At 44.4% G+C, this 12,779-nt stretch overlaps 2 protein-coding genes across 3 annotated transcripts in view; one reads left to right on the top strand and one right to left on the bottom strand.

Moving 5' to 3' along the window:
- The window catches only part of LOC105466860 (dynactin subunit 4), a 44,853-nt gene extending 43,474 nt beyond the window's left edge, over positions 1-1,379 (bottom strand). For both annotated transcript variants that reach the window (XM_011715963.2, XM_011715965.3), the window contains exon 1: positions 1,201-1,379. In XM_011715963.2, coding sequence (XP_011714265.1) covers positions 1,201-1,335 — 135 coding nt within the window. In that variant the 5' untranslated portion in view covers positions 1,336-1,379. The remainder of the gene's footprint in view (positions 1-1,200) is intronic.
- Positions 1,380-1,472: 93 nt separating this feature from the next.
- The window catches only part of LOC105466861 (small integral membrane protein 3), a 35,287-nt gene continuing 23,980 nt past the window's right edge, over positions 1,473-12,779 (top strand). Inside the window, exon 1 of the mRNA XM_011715967.3 lies at positions 1,473-1,673. The gene's annotated coding sequence lies outside the window, so the exon portion shown is untranslated. The remainder of the gene's footprint in view (positions 1,674-12,779) is intronic.

Raw genomic sequence — 12,779 nt, 5'->3', positions numbered from 1 at the left:
ATAAGAAGAAAAATCAATGCCATATTTTTACGATTTTTCTCGTATTATTTTATTGCTTTTCTTGACTATTTCTATTATGAAAAGTATCTTCAATAAAATAAGTTATTAATAACACATTAAATAGCTTATAGTATGTGTTTTCATGTGCACTTATTTTAACAGTCCCGGGATCTTCAGTAAAAAACACTCTGAGTTAGGCTGTTTAGATTCAAATCCAGGCCCTCCCTCCCACCCCCAAATTACTGGCTGTGTGACTTACAGCAAACACTCTGTATCTGTTTCTCTACCTGTAAAAAAAAATTTTCTTAAAGGTATCCACTTCATTGGTTTGGACAGAAGATTACATAAATCACATGACATATAGCAAGTATCGAACAAGCAGCAACTATTATTACTATCAGCTTTTTCTTCACTAGACTATGGCTTATTAAACAGCGCATGTTATGTCTTACTCGCCTTTTAATCCCTTAAGCCTACTGAATAAACAAGATGTGCCAAGCGCTGCAGAAGTTTTGGGGTTTTGTTATTTGGTGACTTTTTACTGGCCGGGGTCGTCTTCTTTTTGAAAAATCCAACTTCGGACGCCCGCTCATGCCAGGGAAGGACAGATCGTTCTCTAGCTCCATGAATACACTTTCAGCTTCTTACATGACATACTCTATCCTGAGGGCTTTGCACATAACTCACGCCGCCCCAACCTCTCCCCGGCTGCGGGCCTTGGCCTGAGTCAGGAACAGGGCAAGGGCAGTCTGACGAGGGCCCAATTTCTGGACAAAAGAGGAGCAGAACTTCCACGATGGGAGAACCATGAATGAGAACGCCTGCGCCTTCCTCCATCCTCGCAATAAAAGCTGGAAAGGCAGTTTTTCGCCCCTCTAATGAACTGAACTAAGCACCCCCAGACCTTTCTCTGTAGTCCACCCAATTACAAAGCCCCATCGGAGACAGACACGGTCCCTAAGTCAAGTTTGTCCAATCAGAGGCCGCTCTAGAACCAGAAGATCCTCTCAGCCCCACCCGAGGCTGCTCCTCCTTTCCAAGTGACAGATTATAAGCAAATCAAATCGCAGGCAAAGCCGAGTGACGGAAGACATAACCAATCAGTAAGGAAGGAAAATAGCTCCAGCCCGCCGGTGGCAGTGACTAGGAGGAACGCCGCGCCCCCCACCCCCCACACTCGCTATGGGGCGACTCCCTTACCTCGTGAGACACACATTCCAGCGACCGCAGTTCGCTACAATAGCGGCAGAAGTAGAGCTGCGAGAGCGGGGCCCGAACCTTCTTTTCTCCCTGGACTAGATAGAGAACCCTGTCCGACTGCAGCAACGACGCCATCTTGGGGAGGGAGGAGCCGACGACCCTCCCGCCGCGTCACGTGACCCGAGAGCCAGCGTCTTCCTAGCTGCCTTCCCTACGTCTTCCTACGTAGACTTTGACGTTAGGCTTCCCACCTCGTCCTGCTCTGCGCCCGTCGAAAACCAGAGCGCGCGTGCGCAGCTGGGATCCCAGTTTTCTCCCCAACCCTGGGACTGTGCCCCAGCGGTTGTGTGAGCGTCCACTGCTCTTCCTGTCATTAGGTCTGGACTCAGTGAGCTCCTTTTATTCTTTTCTTCCAGAATGGAAGGCAGCTCTTTTGTCTTATTTACTACGGCCTCCCCTGCCCCACTTAACAGGTGAGCATCCAGGAGACAAATGGAAGGTCTCAAAGGGACAGGGCTCCGTGGGGACTGAAAGACAAGAGTCACACCAGCACTGTCTTCTGAGTCTTGCCAATGGCCTTTGGGAACTTTCACATACATTATCTCGCTTGAAACTCAGGCTGTGAGTTCCTCCACGCAGGTTTTGAGTACAGAGTTAGCATTAGGTCTAAGTGTGTATTGTGGACCTTCAATAAGTATGAAAGGAGGGAATGAAATCAATGAATGAACAATGTTGGTAGGCATCTACGTTTTTCTCATGTGTAAACTAAGGCTCAAGTCTGCGTCTTGGGTGAGCAGCGACTATGTGAGACTGGTATTACGTGGGTGGGAAAAGAATATATCAACAGTTTTAGGTTGATACATTCAACCTAAAAGAAATGCAGATGTATTAGAAAAGGTATGGAAATACGTTGAAAAGTTGCAGTGGGCCGACCAGCCAGAGAGGAGCTGACTTCAAGGAAACAAAGACTTGCTGGAGATTTTATCGGATGGTTCTTGGGCTGCAGAGTGCTGTGCAATACCCATAACTCCAAGGTTACAGGGAGCTAACTTGCATGTGTCTCGTGATAGCTGAGTGCAGGAAGATTGTGAGTTATTTGCACAGGAGGGCTATGTGTCCTGCACCATGAAGAAAGGCAGACTTAGAGCGCATCTGCTCTTTTTGCTTTCCCTTGGTCCTACTAGCCTGACTGCCTTTCTCTCATTGGGACTCCACAGTATGTAAAATGACCACCTAGAATTGCCTAGCAGAAACTGGAGCCTCTGTTGCCTGCTACCAGGTCTGCGTTTTTATAATTGTAGTAGTGTTGTATTATTTACCTGTCTGACGTTAGAGTTGGTGATTTAGGAGAAAGGGAACTGAATACTATTAGCAAACATTTATTGAGCACTTATTAAATGCAGCACACTGTGTCAAAACTTTACATATATTGTCTAATTCTTACAACAACTCCAAAAGGCTTGTGGCTATCATTATTTCTATTTTACAGAGCAGGAAACTGAGGCACAGGGAAGTGCAGTGACTCATCTGTAAGGTTTCATAGAGGTAGAACCCTTTTCTGTCTGATTCTAGTGCTTCCAGGCATAACCCCTATGTATACTCTCTGCAGCATATTTTCTAATATAGTGATGTTAATAATGTTTTAATTTAATTTAATGTAACTTAATTTAGGAGAGCTAAGTAATTAAACATGAGGCCAAGGTACGTAAGAAAGTGGCAGTCTTTTATTGCAAATATGCACACACTCTTGGGCGAGGTTCTCTGGTCCTCAGGTGTGGGGGGCCAGGGAAGTCGCGCCAGCTCTCTTGGGTGATGTTCTCCGGTCCACAAATGCGGGGGCTGAAGAAGTCACACCGGCGCTTACCGGCGGTGGACTTTTATGCCTGGGAGCTGGAAGGGGAGGAGTTTGGGGCGTGTGTGTAGGAGTGGTTTCTTGAATTTCGGTGTCCCCAGCTTGACGTCACTCTGCTCATGCTCAGTTGATTTGGTTCTTTTCCCGGGCATGGGAATTTTTCCCGGGCACGGGAAAATCTGTGATGAAGAACCCGGAAACAACAGGGACTGCTCCATCTTGTTCACCTTCCTCCATCTTGTCCCTTCTCCCTCACCCAAACAAATAATACCTTACATTCATATAGACCTTTTTGACTTATGCAGTGCTAATCTCACAATTTATGTCACGCTTTACCAATTAAGCCTAAAAGTCATTACGTGTTCACCAAGCAATAGCCTGGTACTAATTTAGTTTCATAGGTAGCTTCTGCTCCTAGGAGAAAATATATTACTAGCCAACTGACTTGCAGTTACTTCTTTAGGTTAATGAATTCGTTGGCTTTCTGGCTTATAAACTAGTCTCTACTGAGTTTAAATTCCCTCTTCTGGACTATGCTGTTAAAATGAAGTCCAAGAGGCTGCAGGTACAGAAAGGTTGCAGACTTGAGCTGAATCCACATAAAACAGACACTTTTTATAGAGCACTGATTTTTGAATAATTCAGTGGCCAATTATCTTGTCCGTGCTACATGCCCGGTGCTGGGGAGGGAACTAGCGATAAATGAGATACTTTCTGTCCTCGAAGGCTCAGAGTCTAGGTCCTAGGGCAGTGTTTCTCAAGTGTGGTCCTGGATCACCTACATGAGAATTACTTGAGGGATTTATAAATGTAGATTCAGGGCTCTGCCCAAGACCCAAATTGGAATTTCTGGGGTGGGGTCCAGGAATCTAAATTTCTAACAAGCTCCCAGGTGAATCTCATGCTTACTAAATTGGAAAAGTACTGCTTTTTGATAATCACTTAATTTTGAAGGGGTGGCCTGCCCCTCCACACCTGTGGGCATTTCTCGTTAGGTGGAACGAGAGACTTGGGAAAAGAAATGAGACACAGAGACAAAGTATAGAGATAGAAAAAGTAGGCCCGGGGGACCGGCGCTCAGCATACAGAGGACCCACACCAGCACCGGTCTCTGAGTTCCCTTAGTATTTATTGATAATTCTCTTACCATCTTATAAAAAAGGGAAGTGGCAGGATAATAGGATCATCGTAGGGAGAAGGTCAGCAGTAAGACATATGAATAAAGATCTCTGTGACATAAATAAGTTTAAGGAAAAGTGCTGTGCCTTGATGTGCATATGCAAACATCTTCATAAACCTTTTAGTGCATAAAGAGCAGCATTGCGGTAGCAAGCGCCACCTTTCGCCCTAAGGTGGTTTTCTCCTTTCTCAGTAAACAGAACATACAATCGGGTTTTACACCGAGATGTTTCATTGCTCAGGGACCGGCAGGAGACAGATGCTTTTCTCTATCTCAACTGCCAACAACCGCCAAGAGGCCTTCTTTCCTCTTGTACTGGTCCTCCTCAGCACAGACCCTTCACAGGTGTCAGGCTAGGGGACGATCAGGTTTTTCCCATCCCACGAGGCCATATTTCAGACTATCACATGGGGAGAAACCTTGGACAATACCTAGCTTTCCTAGGCAGAGGTCCCTGCGACCTTTGGCAGTGTACCTGTCCCTGGGTACTTGAGATTAAGAGAATGGTGATGACTTTTAACCAGCAAGCTGCCTTCAGTTACTTGTTTAACAAAGCACACCCTGCACAGCCCAAAATCCTTTAAACCTTGAGTCACCACAGCACATGTCTCTTGCAAGGACAGGGTTGGGGGTAGGGTCACAGATTAACAGCATCTCAAATACAGAACAAAATGGAGTATCTTATGTCTACTTCTTTCTATATAGAGACAGTAACAGTCTGATCTTTCTTTTCCCCACAAATTGTCTGTCTTTGGCCTTGGGACTGGGCATGGTGGGCCTTATCTCTGATGCCTTTTGACTATTGATAACACTGCCTGGCAGGATATCAGATGTTCTGTGCCCAGTGTGCTGTGGAATATGGAGTCGCTTGTGGCAGAAAAGTGAAACACCCTACCTATCTCTTGCTATGCCTCTCTCTCTACTTTCAAGGGAACTGGATTCTATTCTTTATAACTCCAGTTCCACAGAACCCTATCTGCCAGACTCTGAAAATTAGACTTGACTTTGGAGATCCATGTTCCAGTGCCAACTCCAGTTTCCAGGCCCAGGCTCTCCCCTAATCTTTTTATTAATAACTATATAATTAATACATGAATACATTCTTGGGATTCCTCTGTCAAACATGGAAGTGCGGAAGAGTTAACAGTCTATGGAGTAACCTTTCACCAGTGTAGGGTGTGAGCCTGTGAATAAATGTCTGCGTCTTCTTTTTTTCAGGCGTCTTCTTTTTTTCAGGCCCACTCTCCATGGTTCCTTAAAGGGTTCTAGCAGGATCGAGTCCTAGTTATGCACAATGGTGACCAGCTTGATAATGTAGCCTTGTGTTGCTTTTTCACTCTTCCCAGCCCTGGACTCACGCTCATTCACTTCTCAATGCTGGCTTCCTGCCTGCAGGCTCTCATTTTGAGCTCTGCTTTCTAGGGGGAGCTCAGGCTAATACAGAGACCCTAAAGTTGAACTGGCAGGTCAAAGGATAACCGCATTTAGTAAATACTGGCAATGAGCCCTTGTGAAATGCTAGGCCAATTTACACTGTCACTGTAAGTGTATGAGATATCGATTTCCCACTGTTTTGCCTACCTGGAATATTATCCAATTTCCAGTGGATAGTTTTGGCACTTTCTAGCTATGTGATCTTTTAAAAGCCATTAACACCTCAGAGTCTTGTTTCAAGACACATAGATTGAGAACAATAATCCCTGCCTTGGTGAAAATAAAAAATCATCCAGGCTGTGAAAGCATTTTGTAAGCTTTGAAGTACTAAGCACATGGAAGAAATGCTCCCTTAATGTCCCAAATATAAAAAACTGAAAGTGGTTTTCATTTTTATAGAGTCCTTCAGAGTAAATCCACAATAATAATGGAAAAAACTGGGAGTTAGTCAGAATTTGGTCAAATGAGGTCTTGTGAAGGGGACCGAATCTGGGCTCTGACCTCGAAGACTCAGGGTTTTCTATAGCTTAGGAATCCCGGGGAACTGCTTTAACCAATGCTGGCCACCTGCCCTGGCTGCCTTCCCCACTTTTGGTTTCCTACTTGAAAACTGTATTAATTACAGGGTTTCCTGTGTTGAATCTATCTGCAGGCTAATCTCAAAGTCATAGTAAGTGAACAGAGGGGGAAGAAAAAAGAAGTCCCTGTTTCATAACTATCCATGCTAGCGCCTGTGGGGGCCCTGCCCAGGAAATGTGGTGGCGGCAGGGCTAAAGCTAATTTCCCAAGTGTAAACATGGCAAAAGGCTGCTGGCCTGCCTTTATTCTGGGAAATCTTTTGAATTGTTTTTGCTTTTGAATTGAACTGAACTGTAAATTGTTTTTGTCTTTTGTTTTTTCAAGTGCAAAATTGTTCAGTCTTTTCTTTTTGTTTTTCTTTTTTGTTTTTTTTTTTTTTAAGAGACAGAGTCTTGCTCTGTTGCCCAGGCTGGAGTGCAGTGGCTATAAGAGCTTACTGCAACCTGGACCTCCTGGGATCAAGTGATCCTCCACCTTAGCCTCCGAGTAGCTAGGACTACAGGCACATGCCACCATGCTTAGCTTATTTTTAAATGTTTTGTAGAGGTGGAAGTCTTGCTATGTTGCCCAGGCTGGCCTCTAACTCCTGGGCTCAAGGGATCCTCCGCACTTTGGCATCCCAGAATGTTGGGATTACAGGTGTGAGCCATTGTGTTTGGCCAAGTTCGGTCTACGATTTTTTTTTTTTTTTTTTTTTACAGGGCTCATTTTTTCTCATATACCTGGCACTCCTACAGTAGCTATACCCTTACCCACACCTAGCTGCCCCAGCCAAAAACCTGAGAGCTTCCTTGGTGGCTCCTTCCTTTGATTTTACCACCCGAGTATCTCTAACACATGCCTCTCTATTCCACTCATCTCTTCTGCATGTTTGTCCTGACTCACCTCTGAGCACTCACACCGAACAAAGGGCTACAGCTCTCGGTGAAATGAGGGTGAAATCATGAAACAGTAAAGCCAGAGGTGACCTTAGAGATTAATCCAGTCCCCTTACTTTAAGATCAAAGGAGGTGAAGCTAGGGTTTGAACTCAGGGCTTGGTTCCAAGTTTCCTGCTTTTACTACACTTGGCTGGCGCTTGGTAAAGAAAAAATTATTCAAAGATAGTTGTCAAAGCACAAGAAGAAAGACTTTATTCAGGACCATCGTGATCGGTATAGGGACTACTGCAATGGGGTCTGGCAGTAGGGGAGAGAGATTGGGTTCAACTCCCAATACAGCATGGCCCAGTGGGAATGTATAGCCAAGGAGCAGGGTGGGGGTTACTGGAAGGAAAATTGCTAAGAGCAAACATCAGGAGTAAGGGGGATTCTGGCTAAACTCACCTAACGGGATTCTTGCTGAGGACAGGCCAGGGTCATCAGATAGCACCTGGGGGATGGTAGAGGATGAGGAACCTAGTCATAGGGGGGTTCTCAGTAAACTGACTTAGCAGAGTTCTTCACTAAAACCACTTTTTTTTTTTTGAGACGGAGTCTCGCTCTGTCACCCAGGCTGGAGTGCCGTGGCACAATCCCAGCTCACTGCAAGCTCCGCCTCCCAGGTTCACGCTATTCTCCTGCCTCAGCCTCCTGAGTAGCTGGGACTACAGGTGCCCGCCACCACAGCCGGCTAACTTTTTTTATTTTTAGTAGAGATGGAGTTTTACCGTGTTAGCCAAGATGGTCTCGATCTCCTGACCTCGTGATCCGCCCACCTTGGCCCCCGTAAAGTGCTGGGATTATAGGCATAAGCCACCATGCCTGGCCCACTAAAACCACTTTTTATGAGGAAGTGCACAGATGGGCCTACAGAAGATTCCGAAGCCTGACTAAAATTTGGCCAAGCAAAGAATGTTTCTCACCCTCCCTCTTGCACAATTCACCACCCAACCCCAAGGCTTGCTTCTAGGAGAGCACCAGTGTATTGCTCACTGAATTGAGCAAAATAGAACTGAAGACTGAATTCCTGCCTAACTCAGTGCCTGGCACAAAGCAAACTCTCAGTTAGTATTTGTTGAGTGGATGAATACTATTTTAAACCGTCTGGAACTTGCTGCCATATGGAAGCTGGCAACTAAAAAAAAAATTTTTTTTCTTTTTCACCTTTAAGCAGTTCCTTCTTTCAGAAGGCAGAACAAGAACTGGGGGGAGAAAGGAAGATTGCAGTTTTGAATTGTGTGGTCAGGGTAACCCTCTTGAAAAGGTAAGGTTTGAGCAAAGATTTGAAGGAGGTAGAGCAAGAGCCCAGTGGCTATCTGGGGAAAGAGCCTTCTCTAAGGTCTCTAAGGTGTGTGTGAGGAGCAGCAAGACCTGTGTCACTGTTAGAGAGTGAGCAAGGGGGAGGGGTTTAGGGGATGATGTCCCAGAGTTAATGGGGGCTGGGGGTGCACTCATGTAGGATCTCAAAGGGCGTTTAAAGGATGTTGAATTTTTCTCTGAAGGGAATGTGGAACCATTGCAGGATTTCGAGCACAGCAGTGATGTGATCTAATCTACACTTTACAGGGGTCATTCCTCTCATCATTTTGGAAATGGACTGTAGAGAGACAAGGATAGAATCAGGGCTCAGTTAGCAAACTGCAATAGTGATCCAAGCAAAAGAAGATAGTGCCATGGACCAGGGATTCTGGCTGTATTTTGAAGATAGAGCCTATGGGATTTCCTCATGCCCATAGACTGCCATATGGGAGGGGACGGCTTGAAGTTAGGCAATGGGGAGGCCCTGGTTGGGCCAGGGGACAGTTTGTTTCTCAGTTTGACCAAATTCAGCCACTGGGGGTTTATTTCCTCAGAAATTACCAAGACTATTTCTTCTCCCTGAGGTCAAGATAAAAACATCCAGGAAAGGACTAGACACTTTTATATTTAAGAAAAGGAAATGAAGCTAACTTGTTCAGTCTCTTATTTTGTTTCAACCCACAAAGCATAGTGATGACAACACAGGAAGGCATATTTCACAAGAGGCCAGAGAAATAGCCAGTCAGTCAGTTGCTAAACACATTAATCAGACCTTCAGTATTCCAGCTCATGCTGAGGTGACGCTGGTGTGGGAGAGCCCAGCCTGTTTGGAATGGGACCAAAGGCTCTCCACGGTAGCTTCTCCCCTTGCTGTGAAGGTAAAATGCGTTAATACAAGTAAAGTGGGTAGAGGGCAGCACACTATCAGTGCTGTCAGTGCTATCAGTGCTATGTAAGTATTGGTTATTAGGCCATGGAGTATGGCCCAATCCCCTCATTAACAAGTGAGAAAACAGGTTTGGAGAGAGGAATTCATTTGTCTAAAGTTACATGGGCTTTCCAGCTTTACTTCTGAGCAGCACTAAGTTGGCTTCTTAAAAAAATTGTTGTGAACAATTGGAATTTCCAGTGTTGCCCCTCTTACAATTTATTCCTGGGAAGTTCTTTTAGACTTTCAGCTGTCTCATCTGAGAGCCTTCCTGTCCTCACAGGGAAGTTTAATGGGATATTTTGTTACTCTTGAGCACTGGTGGAAGTGAGCCTCCAAGTTGGCCATCAGCGGCTACTTCCCTCTGGTGTTTCTACCCTTGTCTACCAGGGTTGGTCTGTGTGACCGACAGCATATGACAGAAGTGATGGGATGACACTTCCGAGACTAGATTATAAAAGACTGTGTCTTCTGTGTTGGACCCTCTCTTGCTGGAGTTCTCTCTCTCTGACACACACACACACACACACACACACACACACACACACACACACACACACACACACACCCTTTCTCTTGTATCATTTGTTTGGGAGAAGCAAGCTTCCATTTTGTGAGCAACCCCATAGCATGGCCTGTGTGGCAGGAAACTGAAGCCTCTGGCCCACAGCTGGTGAGGACTGAGGCCCGCCAGCAACCAGCGAGTGAGCTCAGAGGTGGATTCTCCAGCTCCACTTGAGTATAGAGATGATTACAGACCCAGATGACAGCCTGGCTGCAAACCTGTGAGAGACCCTGAGCTAGAACCACCCAGGTTAGCAACTCCTGGACTCTGACCCTCAGAAACTGTAAGATAATAAATGTTTATTTTAAGCTGCTAAGTGTGGGGATACTTTGTTCTTTCCTTACCACCACCATAACAGTTAACCTCTGCCACACTGTATACTTCTCTTTCCATCTCTGCCCGCTCCACTGTCCTAGTCATGGCCTCATGCCCTCCCCACATGTCCCCATAACCAACTGTCTTCTCTGAGGTCAAACCCAGAAATCATCAAACCAGCTGAATCAGTCACAGTACCAACAGGAAACAGATGGTGGGCTAAAATGGATAATCTGAAGAAAGTTTAATATAGAAATTAAACTTTTAATTTCTAAAAAGTTTAACATATAAAAGGTTTATATAGAAATTAAACTATTTGCGAAATTGTGGGTGGGGTGGAGAGCAATGAAAAGGAAGGAATACTGCAGTTCACAGGGTTAGTAAAGGTGGGTGCTGTTTATGGCCTGAGGCCTGAAGAGGCAAGCAAGGGTGGGAGCAGTTACTGTACTCTGGAGACAGACAGAGCTGTGTGAAGAGGGTCCGCTGACAGGAATTGGGCCACAGAGCCAGCCTTGCAGCCCCTGGGGTGGGGGTGGGGGTAGAATGCAAAACACCTCAGCTCCTGCTGGTGCTTCCCTCTTAGATGAACCCACCAGAAAGCTAGACATCAAGGAAATCTATCTTAATTTCCCTCAGAAGCAGATTGTGGGATAAGGGTTTAAGTGCAAGTCATTTATTTGAGAGGTTCAGAGGTTCAGGGTATACCAGTAGGGAATTGAGGAAGTGAAATAAAGAAGAGAAGACAGCTGTTATCATTGTGTTATTATGCCAGCTATCATAGTGGGTGACTGGAGCCTAGTCCAACAGAGAAACTCTGGAAACAATGAAAACACACCTCTCAGAATTATTTCACCAACGGATGAGGGAGTTGGGGTATTTATACCCCTAAAGTCTTGGTTGAGGGCTGCTCCTGGAGAAAAGGGTTAATTCCTGGATACTTTTGGACTGACAGACCAACCTTCTGTGTTTCTGGGAAAAGCCCTCAGACACAAAGATACAGATACTGGCAACTGGAAGTCTGTGAAACGTTGAGGTAGAGAAGGCCTAAGAGATTTGTGCAGGGATTGGCAGTGTCTGCTACCAGGCCCACTGATGGGATACATTCAGATGAACCTCCCATTCACAAGGCAGGATGGAGAACTGTGCAGAGGGTGAATCTGGAAGCAAAAATGAAACTTAAGTGCATGCTTAAAGTTAATAAGTAAAACTTATTAATACTCTTAAATATAGATGCACTGTATAGGTTTCAGAACAATAATTTTTCCCTTTTATTCTCACAATTACTCTACCCTCTCTTGTAACCATGTAGCTAATTGTCTGATTCTGCTTGTGCATTATGCAGTGTGCACTGCAATTCTGATTGTGCCTGTGCATTTCACTGTGCCTTACCTAGGTCAGGAGTTGGAATTACTCAATGAGCAGAAAAAGAGGCACAGAGAGGCCCTAACTCAATAAGATGCAAGATATTTAGAATCAGTTCTTTTACTTACTGTTGGGTAATCTTAGAAAAGTTAACATATCCTCTTTGGGCTTCTGTTTTCTGATGTGTAAAATAGGGATTGATAACATTTTCACCCTAGAACTGTTTTAAGGACTAAGTAATATAATGCATATAAAATCTTTGCTATACAATAAGTGCTAAATAAGTGTTTCATTCAAGTAAATACTCTTTTTTGAAAAATATAGGCAAATGCATATAAATATTTAAGACCAAAGTTTACTTCAAAAATTAGACTGACTGAACAGAGATATCTTCTGGTAATAGACATTCTATTATCTCTAGCTACATGACTGTGTAATAATTGAACACTTTGGAATTAAGCCATGAGAATTGATTCAAATAATTATAACCACACTAATGAGGCCATATGACTATCACTCCACTTCAAAGCTATAAAACGGAACGCTTCCATTTCCTCTTCCTTCTCCCTGTCTGCTTAGCACTTTGTTTTATCTCAAATTCCACATGTTCGAGAAATTTCATCATTTCACCATCCTTCCTTGTCATTAATTCAATGAAGTCTTTCAGCCACAATACAAATTAAAATAAAAATTCCTGTCTCTTATTTTGAGGCTAGAAAGTTATTTCTTTTGAGTTAGCAAGCAAGTGGAGCTTCCCCCAAAGAGTAAGAAGGCATTTTGAAAGAACTTTGGAAATTTTTTCAGGAAGAAAGGGGAAGAGAGGGAGACTAGTAATATCAGGAGTCCTGGTGCTTATTGCCTGACTTTTGGGAAGACCCGAGCTGTTTATGGGCCTGTAAGTGAAGATCTAATGTCAGAGCCAGCCAGATTCATCAGTGAAACAAAATAGATCACCCCCACACAGGTATGCTTTTAATTAAAAACTGTAGTAATCTTAAGATCCTTGAGCCTTAGTTTTAAAAAATTTTGGAGGTGCAAGTGACTTCAGAGAACATTTAACTCAACTATCTTCTTTTCACTTCTGGAACCTGAAGATAGAGAAAGGAGAAGGGACTTCCTCAGGATCACATAGCAAACTAGTGACAC

The sequence above is a fragment of the Macaca nemestrina genome, chromosome 6 (genome assembly GCF_043159975.1).
Source record: "Macaca nemestrina isolate mMacNem1 chromosome 6, mMacNem.hap1, whole genome shotgun sequence".
Lineage (NCBI taxonomy): Eukaryota > Metazoa > Chordata > Mammalia > Primates > Cercopithecidae > Macaca > Macaca nemestrina.
Note: the sequence above shows the minus strand (reverse complement) of the source record. Positions and strands in the feature narration are given on the sequence as shown.